This window comes from Oikopleura dioica, chromosome 2 (assembly GCF_907165135.1).
Source record: "Oikopleura dioica chromosome 2, OKI2018_I68_1.0, whole genome shotgun sequence".
NCBI classification, from domain to species: domain Eukaryota; kingdom Metazoa; phylum Chordata; class Appendicularia; order Copelata; family Oikopleuridae; genus Oikopleura; species Oikopleura dioica.
The window spans coordinates 14,593,523-14,611,214 of NC_137292.1; the positions used below are offsets into that span (position 1 = coordinate 14,593,523).

The following is a 17,692-nucleotide window of genomic DNA, read 5'->3' on the forward strand; positions in this document are numbered from 1 at the left end:
ATTTGTATTCAAATGAAATGAATGTTTAATTACTAATAGACGCCTCCCTGGCCTCAGGCGCGGGCCGAGGGATCAGTCTCTTGAAATATCGATTGTCTTTATTTTTCTCTTGTTTTTTGGATTTTTATGCTAAATAATGCACTTTCTTTGTTAACGAATAAAATCAAGTTGAATTGTTAAAATTACGGGTATCAATCACCACAATAAAAATATCAAATTTAGCTCCTGATGAGCGCTTCTGAAGATGATTGTTGTTCGTCTTCAATTGCTCCTACCGTGACCACCGCGGGGGTCGGCCCAGGAGGAGATGAGAAGCAGCACGACGAAGTCGCTCGTGGACACAGGGTTGAATGCGCTGTTTGCAATGTCAGGAGCGGCTCCTTCTTTCTCTCTTAGCACAGGGGTTCCTAAGGGAGTAAGAGTTAGGAAGAAATGATCTTTTTTCTATTCGAGTCCATACTTTCAAATGAAAACTTACACTTGAATGACGCCTTGTTCTACACTTGAACAACCCGATGAACACGTGAAATCTGTAAATAATTGAATTTGAGCCTGATTTGAGACTTGGCCCGCAAGCGATGACCATGCACTTGCAAGGAAAACCGCACCTCAAAAAGGTTGAGCACTATCTAATGGAAGATTCGAAGCTTTCCTGGTGCCCAATTTGCTCCGTCCCGATGAGCTCGCTGAAGCAAGCTTACTCGCACTGCATGTCGAAGCAGCACTGCGAGAAACTCGTCCGTTCCCAGCAAAGCTCTCAAGAATCGAACTCGCACCAGCAGCATTCAGGAGGAAACAAGCGAAAGGTAAAACACGAAATTGAAATTAAAAAAAAGAAACGCGTGATTCATATTTTGATTCTTTGAAATCTTGAAAACGTTCGGTTGAGTTTGAATTGATAATTCTTTGCAGTATCATAAAAGAAATGATCATCAGCCAGGTAAGAAATCTACGATTTGTCACTTCCTTCCTCTTTCATTACAAGCTGGGCTCGGTAATCCTGCGTGGAAGCCTGAGTGAGGGTTCTAAATGAGCTTCTGTAGCGGGCTTTAAAAAGCCGTTATCGAAGCCCTTCCGGGACCCTGACTCAGGTTACTTGACAATCTACCGAGCCCAGATTACAAGGCCCTGCAGACTCTCGTTTTTTTTCTATAAAATTCTAAAAAAACGAGCTTCTGTAGAATCCCCTTCTCTCACCCAGTAGATTATTCAAAGCAACTTTGCGCCATTCAGTAAAATTTCAAGAAAATTCATCAAAATTTTACTGACTGGCCGAGAAAGCGCTGGTGAATCACATGATTTTTCGAGAAAATGAAGCAATAGTAACAATTTACGCTTGCGACATTTTCTCGAAAAAAGCTTATTTAGCTTTTGTGCTTGAATTCGCGCTAAAAGAAAGAATCTTAGCGAATGATCGGATGCGACAGAATCAGCACATTACTGGCAATCCAGTCAGATACAACAACAACCAAAACCGGGGAGGGAACCAAAATGACTATCCCGGATCCTCTCATCCTCCTCCTCCACCACCGCTTCAAAAGGTTAGTTTACGGGCACGATAACCTGCGTAGAAATCCGGGGTCAGGTTTTAGAGTTCAGTAATAGAGTTAAGTTGGTTATGTTGCGAAGCCGCTTCGCGGCTCCGTTTCTAAAAAAGCCGCTACGCTACGCGGCCTTTGGTTTAAGCTCTTCAAAATCTGACCCAGGTTTTGACGTCAGTCAACTCAAGCTAGTTGCAAAAAATGTCCAAAAATTTCTAAAAATGACTTCAGAAACAAAACAAATTCGCCTGCTCTGTGTGCCAGGTAACGATGAACTCGCAAAAGCAATACGAAAACCACATGCTTTCGCCGCGCCACATCAACACGAAGAATTCGCTGGAGAAAGTTGGCGGGGTCGGAATGGCCAACATGGCGCTCCAACAAAATATGACAATAAGCGAGGCAATCGGCCCCAAACGCCCTAAATTTCACGATCCTTACGCGTAAGTCCTTGATCGACACCTTTATTCGTTTTCTATCATTGTAAGTGGAATAAGCAGTGGATTTGAAGCGTGCAGTTTTTCTGTGTTATTGTTTTCTTCTTATTAGTTCGTGATTATCGTAAGTCGTTTGGGTCCTTTGCTCCTTGCTGCCTATTTATCGGCGTCCAGTGCGAAATCGGTTTATTTCGAGGAGGAATCTTTTTCAGGCTTTTCATATGCTTTTTGCTACGTTTTTCTAAAAGCCTTTTTTTGTGAAAACTTGGCATGGTTGTTTGTGTCCATCGGCTGAGCGGAACCGAAGGATACTTTTGCGACTCGGACTTTTTCTTGATCATCATTCTTTGGCGAATCGGATCGTCGTCGTAATGGAAATTGTCAGGCACACTGTTGACTCGAGCACTAACGGGGTTTTCAACCGGGGGCTTCTTCCTTGGCTCTGGGTTTGGCAGGGCGACCCAGACAGATTTCACTGTCTCTTGTGGAATTACGAGCTTTATAGGATTTTTTTGGTGCATCAATGCTACCTATTTCTCTTTCGAAAATACAAAAAAGAACCTTTCCTTTTCGTCGATGAAGCGTTCATCCTGTTTCGTTGGATATTTTGCCAGATTGAATCCCTCTAGTTGTCGTAGAACCGGCGATATCGTCTCCAGAATCGGTTGATAGTTAGTTTTTCTATATCGAATTTGTTGATCACCCAAGGCACTCGTTCTCTCTTTGCGCCACTTTTCCACGGCCGCCCAGTCAATTGGCTGGCGATCTGGGTTTTTCGGCGATTCGAGAGTGTTTTTTGCCACTCGGTTGATGACTTCTGCGAATTTCTCGAGCCCTTCGTTCGAAAGATGCAGTCCATCTGTGTGATACCATTTTGGATCCTCGTCAAAGTACGAATCGTAATCCAGGCCTTTGTTATCGCGAGATGGGCATCTCCGAATTTTCTATTTGAAATTTTGAAATTCCGATTTGTGGAGAAAAGCTACCTCGTTTATCTCTTTCGCTCGCTCAGCAAACTGATCCTGTCGAGGTACACACAGTGATCGTAAAACAAAGCAATCTTTGTAGATAGTTTCCAGCTTCTGAATGAGGTTTCGGTAAGCCCAGCTGATTTGCTCGATCGTCTGGAAGACTCTTTCTGTCGACGCATCGTTTGTTCCCACGTGGACGATCACTCCGTCGATTTCATCAGGACTTTCCGCCAGGTTTTAAGATTTCGATCAATAAGCAAGTTGTCGAAAATGAACAGATTTTTAAAAACCGGGGCTTGGTAGAACTTCTATGTCGAGAATTTCATTGAGCTGCCATGTTTGGATTCCCGGATACGAAATCTAAATCATATTTTTTAGCTTGAATTCTTGTTTAATTTCACTCTACCTTTATAATCAAGTCTGGATCTTCGTCAATGTGACTCAGCATACTGTCTCCAATCAACAGTACTTTTCTCCCGATCTCACTCATTTTCAATGTCTAAAATTAAAATACTTAAATTCTAGTGGCTATCCGCCGCAGTTCGCCATCGCTGCCGCAGCTCTTGAAAATTTGAACTACGGAGCAGTCCTGGCCGATTCGATTCCGTCAGAAGCGATGAAGCAAGACGCCAACAATCCTTTCTGAAAGGAAGTCGATGTTTCCTGCCGACTAGAAATCACTGTAGAATCAAAAAAATGACAATCTCGCTCTTCCAAAAAATAAAAATTGTTTCTGATGCGTTCTGTAACTAACTGTAACTGTAGCTCACTACCTATTTCCCCTTCTTCACTATTCTATTTAAAACTTTAAAAGGTAACATGACATTCATTTTCGCTCATTTTCTAGAAATTTCAAACTGATAGATGCAAAAAATAAAACAAACATTGAATTCGTAAAATGCTCTTTTTCGTGTCAAAATTAAAGGATTTCGGTCGTTTATATAGGCACCGGAAATCGGTGTATGTCTTTTTCGCGAGATTTGATTGGCTCAAATTCATGTGATAGGTTCGAGCGCCCCACCCGCGCCGATTTTTCAGCGCCCCTCACACCTGATTTCGGGCAACTGCTGCTTCTCGCGAAAGAGACTGATTTTTCACCAATTCGTATCTTTTAGAAATGAAAGGGAAGAGAGGTCGGGATCATCTGGAAATCTCCAGTGGGAGATCGGGCAGCGTGCCTGTCGAGGAGGAGACTTTGTACAGCGCTGTTCTTAGTGGAAAGTTTCCGATGAACACACTGGCCGGCGGATGGATTGAACGGTATCAGGAAAAGGGTTTAAATCGAGGCTTGCCAACCTGTGTAGAAAGTCTGGGTCAGGGTCTTGAAAAACGTTAGTTAATGGCGGGTAGCTTTTTCAGAACCCTGACTCAGGTTTTCGAGCACAAATTGAAATTTATTTTTTCTTTGGAAAAATCTTTGTTTTCAACCTTTCTATCAGCGAGATCGAGACACTGCTCTGCTCGAGATCATTCAATTCTTCATCCACGCATCTGGATGCCGAGGAAAAGTGACAACCGAGCTCTACCAGGGAATCGGCGGGGGATTCCAAGAAGTCCTCAAAGCAATGACGACGGAATTCGGCGAAGAAACGAGCGAGTACCCACTGATCATCTCGACGAACCAATTTCGTCGCTTCAAAAGCTGCCTGTCAGAGATCATCACTCAAATCGCCACGAAATGCTACGAAGGCGAACTTTTGTACGACGAGTTTTTGATGGACTACGTTCTTCAACTGTTGATCGAAATGTCGCAGAGTTTTGTCCGTGCTTTTAGGCACACGGGCACATTTTGCTCGATGAAGTTGATGTCTTCTCTTGTCCAGGTAAACTGATTTCAAGATCTTCTGAATTTCTTATTATAATGATTCTAGGCCGCGTTGAACGTCAATAAAGAAATCGAAGACACTTCGAAGCAATACGAGATCGAGTACTCCAAAATGGGCGGCGAAAGATCTCAGGACGCACTGGATATGTTGAGCGACAGGAAAACAGAGCTCGAAGGGCATCAACAAGAAGTCGAACAGTTTCTCAACAATGTCTTCAAAGATATCTTCATCATGCGCTACCGAGACATTTGCCCAGAAATCCGAGTCATTTGCATGGACGAAATTTCCGTGTGGATGAAGACTTTTCCCAAGGTCTTTCTATCCGACCAATATTTGAAATACGTCGGCTGGTTGTTGAACGACAAGTCAAAGGAAGTCCGACGATCGTGCTTGACCGCTCTGGGCGCGCTGTTCAAAGATCGAGAGCTGTGCCAAGATTTGGCTCTTTTCACCAAACGATTCAAGAAGCGGCTAATTTCTATGACCTGCGATGTGGATCAAGAATGCGCCGTTGCCGCCATCAAGGCTCTCACAAATGTCCTCGTCAATCGCCTTGAGCTGAGCCTCGATTTCTCTGACGAAGATTGCGAAAGTATTTACCAACTGGTCTTCCACGTCCACCGCCCGATCGCTGTGGCAGCTGCTGAGTTTTTGAACAAAAATCTGCTCACAGGAACTGGCTATGAAGAAAATTCGTTCACAAGGCGGGGAAAGCGACGATCAAAGAACGCACCACATTTTATCAATCTCGTCCAGTTCTACACAGACGCAGACATTCATCAGCACACGACGTATCTGGTCGACGCGCTTTGGGACGTGAATCCGAGTTTGCTAAAGGACTGGGAATGCATGACGCAACTTTTGCTCGATGACGACAGCGCACTGAAGCATCAGGACGAAACCGCGCTTGTTGATCTTCTCGTCCGAACTGTCAAGCAAGCTGCCAGTGGCCAACCACCCGCCGGAAGAACAGGCGGTCACCAGAAAAAGCACACTGGCCAGAGCGCTAGAACAAAAGTCGCAGAAGACCGATCGTTGCTTACCGACGAGCTCATTGAATCGCTGCCCAAGCTTTTCGCCAAGTTTGGAACTGATCGCGAGAAGATTATTTTACTGCTTCAAATCCCGCGATTCTTCGATTTGGACAGCTACACGGTGAACCGAGGGGAGAAGTTCCTCGACGAGCTGCTTCACGAATTGAAGCAGATTGTTAAAAAACACGCTGTTGAAGAGATTCTAGTGGAGGTTTCAGAAACGTTCGCGTATTTGGCAAATCCTGACGCCACGATCTGTACAAAAGTGCACTCGGCTGTTACTCTTCTTGTCGATCATTTGAACGATAACTTTGTCCAGACGATCAACTTTATGCAGCAGAATGAAAATGAGTTGAGTGGAGAAGATACAGCCGTTCTTGGAACTCTTGCCCGGCGACTTTCATTGCTTTCTGGAAAGAATGATTTGACTCACAAGGGATTGGGAATGACCGCGATCGAATTGTTGAAGTCAAGAATCATGGCGAATGAAAATGGAATGAATTTTATTCAGCTTGATGCTGGGCTAACAAGGTAAGAAAATGCTCTTTAGCTTTTGTCTTGAGAAACATTTTAGTTCTCTGATGAACATGATCTTCACCGACTGCTGCTGGTGGAAGATCAAAATTGAAGAAGGTCAAATCGACGATCAAGAAAGAGTCCTTCGAAATCTCCGATTCATGGTCGACCAAATGCTTGAGTACGCAGAGATTTTGCTCAAATCTTCATTGCCTAAGGAAACGCACGAGTCAGTCTACTGCAATACTGTCGATGTTCTCCAACTCTTTGCGCCACAAATCGCTCATAATCCTATCTTTGAGCCCGTAAGACTTTTTATACATGACAAAATAAAAAGTGAATGTTTTATAGCTGATTACCTCTGCCGGTGACAGTCTCATCGAGTGCTTCAAAATGTTCTTGGGCACTTACGTATTTGAACCAGCGATGAATGGATCCGCCAAAAATACGACCGAAAGCCGCGCTGACAAAAATCAGGATCTCGTCAAGCGCCGACGTTTCCTTGCGGCTTATTGCAAGCTTTTTGCGTGGAAGTATGGCGTTTGTTCAATTACTTTTTCTTACAGAAATTTAGGTGGATCGACATGGTTCACGGAGCCGAAGTGTTGATGCACTACTTGAAATGTTACCAAGATTACGGAGACATAATCAAAGAAGCAATTTCCAAAACTCGAAATATCGATCAAGGAACCTCTGCCTATACGCTCGTTACTGCCCTCCAAAAGATGTACCTCAATCTATTGGATCAGAATAATGGTGTCTTGGACAAGTCATCCCAAGACTTTGCTCAGTTGAAAGGTATAAAATTCAGAAAAATATTCGACCTTACCGAATGATTAAGAACTTGCCCGTCGTTTTGCTCTCACATTCGGCCTCGATACAAACCGAACTCGCGATGCTGTCAGTGAACTTCACAAATGGGGCATTGAATTTGCATGCAAGGTCTATCCTGGAGAGAATTTGCCTCGCTACATGAGCTTCTTGGACGTGCTGACCGAATTCTCGACGAAGCTCATCAAACAGGATCGACCAGTCATCGTTAATCACCTCAAACGAAGACTTCCTCAAGGGGTCGAGCCTGCTGAAGAAGAGGAGTACTGGATTCCTTTCGTCACTTACCGGTAAAGCCAGGAATTGAACATCAGGTTCAACTCTTTTAGGAACACTTTGGTCCCAACAGAAGGAAGGCTGCGCAATGTCCCGGCCCGAGGAGCTCATCGAGTCAACCAAACACCTCAATTTGTCCCTGCTCAACAACAGTCTATGCAGAATCGTCAACGGCGTCTATCCAATAGTTCCATCATGTCCAATGATTCCGTAGGAAACGACTTTTTTTTATAATCAATTAACATGATTCTAGGCCGCATCGGATATTACTGCTGGTATGTCAACCCACCATAGCTACATGGAATCCACTGCCATTCCTCGGCAACAAAATCAGTCCTCAAGGTACAGTAACGTGACGTCAACTCCCGGGTCAGCAGCATCAACAGAGACTCCTGCAACAAGATCAAGCACCCTCACTAAAAGTTCGAGCAGTATTCGAGGAGTTCTAAAGCCTCGCAAACGGCAAATTCAAGACTATACTCCGCCTACCGCAGAAATAGGCGCACTTTCGATTTCGACTCCGGCGGTAGAAATAAGCGCCAAAAAGCCGCGTAAACTAAGAGGCGTTCCCCAGTCCACACCAGCAGGCCAAGGCATCGACCCCGAAAAAGGCCGGGGAACCTCGTCCCGTAGAGTCCGCTTCCAAGAAAGTCAGAAAGAGAGTACTACCGGAAGCTCAGTCGGTAGAGGGCTTTTTAATGATAAAAGCAGCACAGATAATGCAACTGTCAGTCCTTCTCAGGATAATAGTGCAGGAAATACTCAGTATGAGAATGTTGCTGACAGAAACGACGGCGAGACTACAGATGAAGACATGGAGGACATCAACAACCGCCTCCAGCAGTCCGAGATTCATGGAAACACCGAATCTGAAGCGTCGGAAGTGGAAGAAGATTTCAAACCCCGAGTTAGCCAGATTCAAGCTCAGAAAAACGATTCACCAACCGCAACTGATTTTAGAGACTTTCTCGCTGAGGAGCAGACTCAAACTCAATCTCCTAAAATTCCTATTATCAAGCCGGTTTTAAAGAAACGCGCAAGGTTCACCAACCGGCCAGATAGTGAAAGCGAGGAGGGTCAAGAAGAAGATGATTCTGGAAGCGCAACAGAGACGGAAGCACCAGAAACTCCAAAAGTCAAATCAAAAAGACAAGGCGGACACCGACGATCTAAGAGTCAGAATTTGTCTCATCGTGATAGTAAAGATACATCTGATTCGGACTCAGGAAGTGCGACCGAAACTGAGGCCACGCAAAAGACTCCGGTGATCAAAAGACTTGGTCGGCCTCGATCCCGTCATCACAGATCCATTGTTTCAAAATCTCCTGAAACACAAAATTCCGAGCCAGGTCCGAGCGGTCTTCAATCTGATCCCTCGGAGCCAATCTTAAATCGACCTGGTCGACGAAGAATTCGAGATAATATCTCGACCTCGGAATCCGAAGATGAGCAATCCCAGGTCGAAGAAGCTCCCGATGTTTCTCCAGAAAAATCCGAACCAACTGTTATTCGACGAGGACGAGCTCGACGTGCTCGTAATGAGGATCCATCCTCGGAATCTGCTCTTGAAACGACGATGGAAGCTAAATCGGATTCCGAAGACGATTCTGATAAAAAGAAAGACAGCGACAAGGAAAACGCTCCAGCTCCGGTACAACGCGAGCCTACTACACCAATAGTAAAGGCGCGCCCTGGTCGACGACGCAAGATGCATTCGTTCGACACTTCTGACTCAGAAAAAGAACAGACACAAGAAATTGTACCGGATAAAGAAAAGCAAACTTCTACTTGGTCTACTGGGAATTCCTCTCTTCAGGAAACAATAATCGCTTCCGCTGAAATGTCACCAGAAAGGGCTCGTGGTGCCCGGAAGAAAACTCAATTTCAGAAGCCACCTGCAATGTCTCCCCGGAAGAGTCAGTCCTCCCATCGAACTGCCTCACAAGAACGAGTACAGATGGAAACTGGGTTTGAGCTTGAATCGCCATCAGATGATCACGTAAGTTCGTCTGTGGGAGAGCTGCAGATTGTTGAAAGCGAGTCGGAGAAGAATGATCAAAGTGAGAAGGAAAATAACGAGCCGAACATGATGGAAACTGAGGGAATGGTGACTCCCACAAATTTTGTTCGAGCTCAGGGTATTCGAAGAAAGAAAGGCTCTCAAAAGAATCCAGCGAGAGATAGTGTTCTTAGCTCGGATACGCGACACATAGAGTACCCACAAACTCCTTCAACGACGGTTGCGACTACGTCTACGTCCTCCAGCTCCCAGAGCCCTGTTGTCTCCCAGAAGCGGACTCGCTCCTTCCGCCGCCGTTCCGAAGTCGTCCCAACTGCTCAAGAGCCACCTACACCGACTCCCGCTCGTCGACGTTTGAAGCCAGTGCCTGAAAACGACGAAATCAGCATTGGAGGCTCGGATAGAATGCATGTCGATGAACTGCGAACTAATCAGCAGTCGCAAAGAAAGTCTCTGGATGCCAGAGTTCATTTGGAGATCAAGGAAGAGTCCGATTCGGAGATGTCAGAAGCCTCGGCATTCTCTTCACAGGAAAGCGGTTCAACTTATAATATATAAATATATAAAGTAAATACTTTTTTTACGTCTTCTATTCTTGTTGACCCTTGAAAAGTCTCGCGCGTCTACCGCGGCATATGATATGGAGAATCCAGTTGATACTCAGTATCACTCTCCACAAGCTGAGAGCGACGAGTACGGTACACCCGATGAAGAATTGGAAGAGCAAAGACCAACTGAACGTATTCTTGAGAGCCAAAGTATTGCGATCTCAACTGATAGAAGCAGTAACATGCGCACCTATTCTTCTTCTTCACGAGCTGTCAATATGTCGAATCCTTCAACGAGACCACGGACATACTCTTCTTCTAGCCGAGCGATAGAACGAATGTCCGAAGATGAGTCTGAGTACAGCGATGCTGGAAATGCGAGCTTTCAAGCTCACACGGGAATCGGACAATGCGCTTCCTCCGATATGATCTCAGACATCGGCACCGTTTGTTCTCCGCCAAGTCGCTACATGCGAGAGCGAAGGAAGGGTTTTTATTTTTCGGGCATAAAAAGAAAGGCTTCTCATTTGAGAAAAGATTCAAACCTAGCTAAGAAAACAATCAGACTCGATGACCGGCAATGCAAGCTCAACCAACTCGCGCAAGAAGCGATAAAAAGCAAAATTAATAGAGTTCACAAATGCAGCTCCACATAGTTCAAATTACTTTTCACATCCCAAAATTGATAAATTCAAATTCTGCATTCCAAGCATTGCCAGCAGCCAGCAATTTTTTTTACGTGTAACCAAGAACCCATAATCTTCAATTGAAGGAGTACCACTTATTTTCATTGTTTCAGATTTGATGAGACAAGCCACCACCAGTACCAAAACTCGCAGCAACAGTTTCATTCAACGAACCAGGTGAGTTCAACAAAATTCGACTGAAAATTACCTTATTCCGTTAGTCGTACCAACAGCATTAACACTACATGATGAAAAACGAAACCTTTCTTCCAGCAAAATACTGCCAAAAACCTGCTCCCAGAAGAGTCAGCTCCTAGAACTATTCCTTACTGAACTTTCATTATCCTTATTCATTATCCTTTCTTTCCCTCTTCTTTCCGAAACTTCCGAAAGGACTTCTCAGTGAACTTGCAATAAATTCAACATTCAGAAAAAATGCTCAGAGCTCCAATAAGTGGAAATAAGCGCATTTGGCTTGATTTTTCGATTTCAAACTCGCCGGCAAAGCGCGTCAACATTTCCTTATTCGATAACGCTTATCAAGGATCGTTTTTATGTTTTGTCACTTAGACCTGAAAGCTTTAGGCGAAATTAACGCATTTCAAAAACATGCAAAAGCCCCGACTGCGAAAATCTTTGAAAAAATAAAATCGGAACCGGGATGGATGATCGGCCCGATAAAAGGGATGGTCGAAAAAGATTTTTTACTCACAGGAAGCAGGGAAGATCCGAGATCCGCTGGAGTTATTAAGTTTATCGATTATGAGAGGCTGATATTCGACTCGTCAAGGTTATTTCGAATTTTTGATGAAAAAAAAAACTAATTATTCAAGTGATTCTCATCCGAATTTCTTCTTGGGTCATCATAACTCCGGTCTGGTGTCGATTGAAAAGGATAGTGCTGGCGTGGAGCTGTTAGTATCCCTCGGCGCGTGCCCCTATTTCGACCGCGAGCCCCTTGGAAACCTCCCTTCCTCACGTGAACGGGTTGTGCTTGGAGTTGTCGAAGACCTGAATAGCATTCAAGATTTTCACGGAATGGTAGTAGCCGAAGAAACGGGCCTGCCGGTCAGTGGTTCAGTTGAAGTTATTAACGCCGGTGTGCCAAATGAGGATTTATCCGAAGCCGAGCTGAAAGAGCTCAACAAAAGAATATCAAACTATCAATTTGAAGATTTGAAGCCGAGGTAAAAGAGCTTTTCTCATTTCGCCGAATAAAATCACCTTTAGAAATCGACTCTTTTACAAAGTTGTTTCTGGAAGTTTGGATTTAATTACTTTCCGAGACATTTATAAATGGACTACCTCTTGGGGAATCATTTACGGATTCATCATTTTCCTGATTTATTCCTGGCAAAAACAATCTAAAAAGTTCAACAGAATCGACTGGGCCGCAGCCACGGCCAGATAAATTAAAAATAATGATTTTTGAACTTTCAGAATGTCAAAAAAGGCGAAAGCCTTAGATAAGTCGCCGAAATCGAAAGTGGCATCGAAAAAACAAGCCCAGAAGAAAGCGTCTTCGATTACAAAATGGGGAGTCGGTTGTTTTCTTCTCGCCCTGGTCAGTGGTTTGCTGAATAAATTCCATGTGGAAGTCTTGTTTGAAAACGAAAAGCACTTTTCGCATCTGTCGACGATGGAGCGCGATATGGCCTTTCGAACAGAAATGGGGCTGTATTACTCTTACTACAAGGTTTGTTTTCAGTAAAAATTCTATCCTAAATATTCATTGATTACAGGACATGGTCGACGCAGAATCTTGGTGGGCCGGCTTCAATGGAATGATCAATGACGACGTCAGCGAGCATCCAAAAACCATCAATGTTCTCAAACGGTTCAACCTTTGGCCGGAGCTTTTCTGGGGCACTGTGAAGCGCGTTTACAACCACGTGACCAAAACGCTCAAAATCAAGACCCAGGATTGCTGGCAAATCAACCGTGGTGAAGGCAAGACGCCCGTTCAAAGCTGCGAAGGTCTAGGAGATGATCACTACTTCTATATCTGGCCGATTTGGTGGCTGACTGGCTTCTTGATGTTTGGCGTGTTCGTTTACGGTAAGATACCCTTTCAAAAGGGCCACGATTATTATCATGAATTAGGCGCAACTGTGTCCGAAAGTCTCTGGGGTGGCATCATTTCTGTCTGCTGCTACTTTTTCAACCATGGCGAAGCGACGCGTGTCATGTGGACTCCGCCACTCCGCGAGAGCTGGTCCTTTCCCTTCCTCATCATTCAACTTTTACTCGTTACGAAAATCATCAAAGCTCCATCCACCAGTTCATGCTTGTTTATTCCCCTTGTCGTGCTCACTTCGCTATTTATGATCACTTGGCAATTTGCGCAGTTTGCCCTGCTCACTCAGGTAGAAAATAATAGATTGTCAGTGTTGACCTCTCATAATGATTTGATTCGTAATTTATTTGGGATACGCGTTTCGGCGACTATTGTGCCTTCATCAGTCCCTAGTACAGATATAAATTTCACAGCTCAGAAAAAAGAAAGAATACTCTCACCTAGAGTTGGACAATTTCGAATGAGATAGAAAGTTGAAAACAAAAGATGAAAACTCGCTTTCGCGGCAGATGTAATGGAGCGCCAGAGAAAGCGAGTTTCATTCCTATGTTCTTCCACACTTTGAGGTGTCCAAAATTCAGGGAACTCTTTGACAAATATTTAAGTGAGCCAGACACTCCTAAATACAAACCTACGACTTCTAGAGCTAGAATTAAAACAAATTTCTGCTTCAAACACAAACTCGTTTCTGTTATCTCCAATCAACCGTACTACAAAGACCGTACTCTATGTGAAGCGTTTTCAATCAAATTAAAAGATCCAAGCTTAAATAAGCAGATCAAGTTCGCTGAAGTTAAATTTCTGTAATGGAGCATTTGAAACTCGCTTTCTCTGGCGCTCCATTACATCTGCCGCGAAAGCGAGTTTTCATCTTTTGTTTTCAACTTTCTATCTCATTCGAAATTGTCCAACTCTAGGTGAGAGTATTCTTTCTTTTTTCTGAGCTGTGAAATTTATATCTGTACTAGGGACTGATGAAGGCACAATAGTCGCCGAAACGCGTATCCCAAATAAATTACGAATCAAATAGAAAATAATAACTTGAATTACGAGATTAAACATATTCTAAGACGGCATCCGTTATGGCTACTTACTTGCTGGGCTTCATTGGCACCGGCAAAATGAGTCTCATCGTCAAAGGCCAGGCAGCAGCTCTAGCAATCAATTACGTTCTTCAATGTGGAAATTCTATGCTCCTTACTTCGTTCTTCGCGTCTTCTCTTCTATCTGTAAATTTTAATTGAGTATCAATTAGCTTCTATTTCTTTCTCAGGTCATTATTCTCCTTCACTTCGACAGCAAGTTCGAAAAGCTCAACATCTTCCTGCGAATCCCAATTTGGCTCGTCCTCTGGGTTGCCGGCACCCTCTCAATCAAATATGCAATCGCCTCCGCTTTGCAAGTCACCGATGATTCGCATATCTTCGACATCTTCCGTGCAAAGTTTTCGACATACAAGAACTTCCACACTCAGCTCTACACATGTGCGAAAGAATTCGACTTCTTGGAGTGGGAAACTGTCGAGAAACTGACAAAAACTGCTTTGATTCCTGCTGTCGTTGCGGTTTTAGTTGTTTTAGGAACGACTATTTTATACAGGTAAATTTTCTGAAAATGCTTCCATTGACCGTTTTTGAAGAGAATACTCCTGGTGGAAAAACCCTGAGTCTACTCCAGCAGAAGTTGTATCCACTGGCTCCGAAAAGTCAAAGCCGCTAGCCGCGGAACTCTACACATGCATCCAGGGCCTTGCTTTCACAAGTTTAGCAATTATGATCATGCGTCTCAAGCTTTTCATGACTCCGCAGCTCTGCATTGTTGCCAGGTATATCCTCACTTTCAGATCATTTTTCAACTATTTCCCAGCCTTCTCGCCTCTCAGAAAGTCTTTTCTTTCATTCCCCGTGAGCGCCAAGTGTCTCTTCTTATTCTTTTCCTCGCTATTGGTGGCTTCACCGGTGTCAGTAACATTCAAACGCAATGGGGCAAAATCGGCGAGTACGAAAACCCGCAGCAAGAAGACCTCCTCGAGTTCATCCGCGATTCCGGTAAAATTGCCAAGGATGCTGCTTTTGCTGGTTCGATGCCAACCATGGCCACGGTTAAGCTAGTCACGAAGAGAAAAATTGTCAACCACCCGCATTACGAAGACACCGAGCTAAGAGAAAGAACCTATCAAGTCTACACGATGTTTTCAAGACGACCAGCAGAGGTAATCTTTTTCCTTCTTTCAGACAACTCATTTTTTCTTAAGCTTGTGCACAAAGCCCTAATGGACTTGCAAGTCGACTACTTCATCCTCGAAGAAGGCTGGTGCGTGCGCGGAAAGGGCACACCATGCTCCCTAGCAAACATGTACGATATCGAAGATGTAGAATTCCGAGGCAATGAAGCTGTCTGTCACGCTATTCACAAAGACCCCGCTCCCTATTTCAAGCGCATCTTCAGAAACCCAACGTATCACATCTTAGAGGTGGTCAAAAATCCCAAAGTTTAATAAAGTGTTCCACGAAAATGAAAAAAATGCTGTTCTGAAATGCTAAAAATCCTAGATTTTTCCGTACTGACCTTTCAATGCCTTCCAACTTTATGAAATTTCTGACTTCCCAAACTTGTGCTTCCTTTATTTATTACACTGACACGGAGAGATGCAATAAACCTAAAATGTGCCTGAATTGGAATTGAATGATTGGATTTCACATTCAATGGTTCTTCCTTCATAATTTCTTTATTTATAAGCTCGAATGTATAATAAGAATATCTAGTTCCAGTTGAATGGGTTTGTCAGTGGTTTTAGCGGCTTGGGTCCCGCCCAAAGTCCTCGCATCATCAATTGCCAGTAGATAAAAGGTATCGCTGCTTTCTACAAAGATAAAAAAGTTCGGATGAAAGTGAGCGTTGTATCAAAATTACCTTTGTCAGGTACATAGAGTAGCGATTCTTTCCCTGATTCAAAAATGTAGATTCCATCACTTCGCCGCCAAAGCCGAACTCGGCCATTATACACGTGTTTTGACTCGTTACCAACGGACAGCTAAGGTGTTTTAGTATGTAAAAGAACATAAACTAGTACCTAGTGTAACCGTCGTAATCTTCACTAAATTTTTCTTTATTGAAAAATTTCTCCAAGTTCTCACAAAGAATAGCGTGTTGAGAAGTAATTGCAGCAGCAGTTTTCGACGTTTGGATAGAAGTACAGTCGCCGACACCAAAAATGTTTTCGTAAACAGTGTGCTGTAAGCTTTTTTCATTTACAGACACCCATCCAGCAGCGTCAGTAAGTTGCGACTCATCGTCGCGGAAGAGTTTTAGCGGCCGCTGGTTCGGAGTTATATGCAGGAAGTCGTAATTTGTTTCGTACATTTCTCCATCCGCTTTTTTGAACTTTGCCAGATTGCTCAAATGATCCACTTCGACCAAAGTGTGTTGTCGATTCAAGTTCACTTTCTCCGATTCCACCAGTTTCATCAACGCTTCGGCGTATTTCGGCACACCGAAAATGACAGGCAAAAATGTATTGAACTCAAGCTCGTATTTTCCAACAGAAGAGTCGTTTTTCCAAATGTCATTGGCGATCCACATGATCTTCTGAGGGGCACCAGGGCATTTGATCGGCATTGGGGGAAAAGTAAAGACTGCTTTTCCTCCTTTGAAGCTCTTGATTGCTAATTGAAATGGTTCTACATTAGGGGCCATCTAGGAGCGCATTTTTGATCTGCGTGAACCACTCTCCTGGGAAGGTCTTGAGCACGTAAGCCGGCGAATAATTCGAGCAAACCTTCAAATCTTCCTTGAGTGCTTCTTTAGCGCCTTCCACCCCGGCATAATTCAGCTCCAGCCCAGTTGCCAAGACAAGTGCATCGTAGTTCAGCGTGCTTCCGTTCTCTAGAGTTATTTTGTTGTCTGCGGGTTGGAAAGAAGCGACGTTTTCTTTGACATGAGTGGCCGATTTCGGCAACAAGGATGAGATCGGTTTGCCAGAGTCGGAAAGATTGAACTGACCACCGCCGACGAGAGTCCAAAGGGGCTGGTAGTAGTGCGTTTCTGCCCGGTCAACAACCTGAAATAGAAAAAACAAGTCCCGGGAAATGACTTACTGTGATGTCATAATGCCCTTTTCTTGCCAGCCTAGCGGCTGTAGACATTCCACCGCTTCCAGCACCGACAATGACGACTTTCGGCCTCAGTGTTTTCGCAATGTTCAGCGTGGATAACTTCATTTTTCTCTATTTTTCTACCCGCTCCTTTGATTTTCTCCACTCGATGACTTTATAACTCTTCTCTAGGGTGCGCCCTAAAAGACAAATTCCAACAAGACAGTCTGCAAAAAACACACAGAAGATTCCAGAAGCCTCCGGGCGAATCGAAGCTCAGGAAAATCAACGAAGAGTACTGTAAATGGCAAAATCGTAAAATCGTCTCGTAAAATCGCGAAAAAAGGCTCTAGATTAGAGAAACATTGACTGTTTTGGCTGTTTGATTTGGTCAGTTTTGTGTGTTTAGTTTGCGTCCAGCACGATTTTTTTTTTTGAGGCGCGAGGTGGGCGGATCCTCTGGAGATATTTTCATAAAGAATGAGCCAGAGGAAATTTGTACCTCTCCCTGAAACAGAGGCGATGCCGGAAGTCAGAAAAGAGATTCTTTTGTTACGAGGGCCGTCTGGCTCGGGAAAGAGCACGCTAGGGACAAGGTTAAACTCCAAGTTCGCACCCTAATCTCCCATCACACCCACTTGGACTTTTGAAAAGTGGGTTTCGAAATTACCAATTTGGAAATATGATCCATCTTAGTTGTCCCGCTTTATTATCTCATAAAAATCTGATCTTCTATTCTTCTTATTTTAACCTTTCAAAAGCACGACAGTTCCAGTCCGATTTTTCACGCAAAAAGCTCCGCGTCGCACTCTTATCCGCCGATGATTTCTTCATG

At 44.0% G+C, this 17,692-nt stretch overlaps 6 protein-coding genes across 7 annotated transcripts; 4 read left to right on the forward strand and 2 right to left on the reverse strand.

The window, feature by feature from the left end:
• The first annotated feature begins 561 nt into the window (after positions 1-561).
• LOC145696587 (uncharacterized) lies at positions 562-3,829 on the forward strand. Its single transcript, XM_081773652.1, has 5 exons — positions 562-806; positions 913-940; positions 1,408-1,541; positions 1,773-1,984; positions 3,475-3,829. The coding sequence occupies exons 1-5, from the start codon at positions 579-581 to the stop codon at positions 3,593-3,595; spliced, it is 723 nt and encodes a 240-aa protein (XP_081629778.1). The 5' UTR covers positions 562-578; the 3' UTR covers positions 3,596-3,829.
• LOC145696586 (uncharacterized) lies at positions 1,996-3,527 on the reverse strand. Its single transcript, XM_081773651.1, has 4 exons — positions 3,356-3,527; positions 3,245-3,309; positions 2,965-3,172; positions 1,996-2,922 (listed from the first exon to the last, which is right to left on the reverse strand). Exons 1-4 carry the CDS (start codon positions 3,437-3,439, stop codon positions 2,509-2,511), a joined length of 771 nt encoding a protein of 256 aa, XP_081629777.1. The 5' UTR covers positions 3,440-3,527; the 3' UTR covers positions 1,996-2,508.
• Positions 3,830-4,036: 207 nt separating the features above from the next.
• LOC145700566 (cohesin subunit SA-2-like) lies at positions 4,037-11,093 on the forward strand. The gene is made up of 11 exons (XM_081777857.1): positions 4,037-4,210; positions 4,383-4,772; positions 4,821-6,340; positions 6,384-6,630; positions 6,677-6,858; positions 6,900-7,123; positions 7,167-7,446; positions 7,486-7,642; positions 7,686-7,774; positions 10,800-10,863; positions 10,908-11,093. Exons 1-11 carry the CDS (start codon positions 4,067-4,069, stop codon positions 10,923-10,925), a joined length of 3,315 nt encoding a protein of 1,104 aa, XP_081633983.1. The 5' UTR covers positions 4,037-4,066; the 3' UTR covers positions 10,926-11,093.
• A 26-nt stretch (positions 11,094-11,119) lies between these two features.
• LOC145700575 (uncharacterized) lies at positions 11,120-12,106 on the forward strand. Its single transcript, XM_081777869.1, has 4 exons — positions 11,120-11,221; positions 11,296-11,476; positions 11,520-11,873; positions 11,917-12,106. The coding sequence occupies exons 1-4, from the start codon at positions 11,122-11,124 to the stop codon at positions 12,095-12,097; spliced, it is 816 nt and encodes a 271-aa protein (XP_081633995.1). The 5' UTR covers positions 11,120-11,121; the 3' UTR covers positions 12,098-12,106.
• Positions 12,102-15,438, forward strand: LOC145700568 (protein C-mannosyl-transferase DPY19L1-like). 2 transcript variants are annotated; one of them, XM_081777860.1, is made up of 8 exons: positions 12,102-12,382; positions 12,429-12,744; positions 12,790-13,052; positions 13,834-13,992; positions 14,037-14,362; positions 14,403-14,588; positions 14,630-14,975; positions 15,018-15,438. In XM_081777860.1, exons 1-8 carry the CDS (start codon positions 12,128-12,130, stop codon positions 15,258-15,260), a joined length of 2,094 nt encoding a protein of 697 aa, XP_081633986.1. In that variant the 5' UTR covers positions 12,102-12,127; the 3' UTR covers positions 15,261-15,438. The 2 variants fall into 2 exon arrangements, with proteins under 2 accessions (XP_081633986.1, XP_081633985.1); XM_081777859.1 differs by having other exon boundaries at positions 12,429-13,052.
• A 52-nt stretch (positions 15,439-15,490) lies between these two features.
• Positions 15,491-17,263, reverse strand: LOC145698987 (sulfide:quinone oxidoreductase, mitochondrial-like). Its single transcript, XM_081776233.1, has 5 exons — positions 16,861-17,263; positions 16,492-16,823; positions 15,837-16,418; positions 15,677-15,797; positions 15,491-15,626 (listed from the first exon to the last, which is right to left on the reverse strand). Exons 1-5 carry the CDS (start codon positions 16,981-16,983, stop codon positions 15,525-15,527), a joined length of 1,260 nt encoding a protein of 419 aa, XP_081632359.1. The 5' UTR covers positions 16,984-17,263; the 3' UTR covers positions 15,491-15,524.
• Between the last annotated feature and the right edge of the window lie 429 nt (positions 17,264-17,692).

Bases quoted from the DNA above. Each gene is read 5' to 3' on its own strand.
- LOC145698987 (XM_081776233.1), bottom strand. From the start codon at position 16,983: ATGAAGTTATCCACGCTGAACATTGCGAAAACACTGAGGCCGAAAGTC. The intron at 16,824-16,860 runs GTAAGTCATTTC...TTTCTATTTCAG, and splicing joins AAGGGCATTATGACATCACA to GTTGTTGACCGGGCAGAAAC. The intron at 16,419-16,491 runs GTGGTTCACGCA...AGCAATCAAGAG, and splicing joins CTCAAGACCTTCCCAGGAGA to CTTCAAAGGAGGAAAAGCAG.
- LOC145696587 (XM_081773652.1), top strand. From the start codon at position 579: ATGACCATGCACTTGCAAGGAAAACCGCACCTCAAAAAGGTTGAGCAC. The intron at 941-1,407 runs GTAAGAAATCTA...AAAGAATCTTAG, and splicing joins AAGAAATGATCATCAGCCAG to CGAATGATCGGATGCGACAG. The intron at 1,985-3,474 runs GTAAGTCCTTGA...CTTAAATTCTAG, and splicing joins AAATTTCACGATCCTTACGC to TGGCTATCCGCCGCAGTTCG.
- LOC145700575 (XM_081777869.1), top strand. From the start codon at position 11,122: ATGCTCAGAGCTCCAATAAGTGGAAATAAGCGCATTTGGCTTGATTTT. The intron at 11,222-11,295 runs CTTATCAAGGAT...CATTTCAAAAAC, and splicing joins CATTTCCTTATTCGATAACG to ATGCAAAAGCCCCGACTGCG. The intron at 11,874-11,916 runs GTAAAAGAGCTT...AATCACCTTTAG, and splicing joins TTTGAAGATTTGAAGCCGAG to AAATCGACTCTTTTACAAAG.
- LOC145700568 (XM_081777859.1), top strand. From the start codon at position 12,128: ATGTCAAAAAAGGCGAAAGCCTTAGATAAGTCGCCGAAATCGAAAGTG. The intron at 13,993-14,036 runs GTAAATTTTAAT...TTTCTTTCTCAG, and splicing joins TCGCGTCTTCTCTTCTATCT to GTCATTATTCTCCTTCACTT. The intron at 14,363-14,402 runs GTAAATTTTCTG...CCGTTTTTGAAG, and splicing joins GGAACGACTATTTTATACAG to AGAATACTCCTGGTGGAAAA.
- LOC145696586 (XM_081773651.1), bottom strand. From the start codon at position 3,439: ATGAGTGAGATCGGGAGAAAAGTACTGTTGATTGGAGACAGTATGCTG. The intron at 3,310-3,355 runs GTAGAGTGAAAT...AATATGATTTAG, and splicing joins ATCCAGACTTGATTATAAAG to ATTTCGTATCCGGGAATCCA. The intron at 2,923-2,964 runs GTAGCTTTTCTC...AATTTCAAATAG, and splicing joins GAGCGAAAGAGATAAACGAG to AAAATTCGGAGATGCCCATC.
- LOC145700566 (XM_081777857.1), top strand. From the start codon at position 4,067: ATGAAAGGGAAGAGAGGTCGGGATCATCTGGAAATCTCCAGTGGGAGA. The intron at 4,773-4,820 runs GTAAACTGATTT...TAATGATTCTAG, and splicing joins TGATGTCTTCTCTTGTCCAG to GCCGCGTTGAACGTCAATAA. The intron at 6,341-6,383 runs GTAAGAAAATGC...GAAACATTTTAG, and splicing joins CTTGATGCTGGGCTAACAAG to TTCTCTGATGAACATGATCT.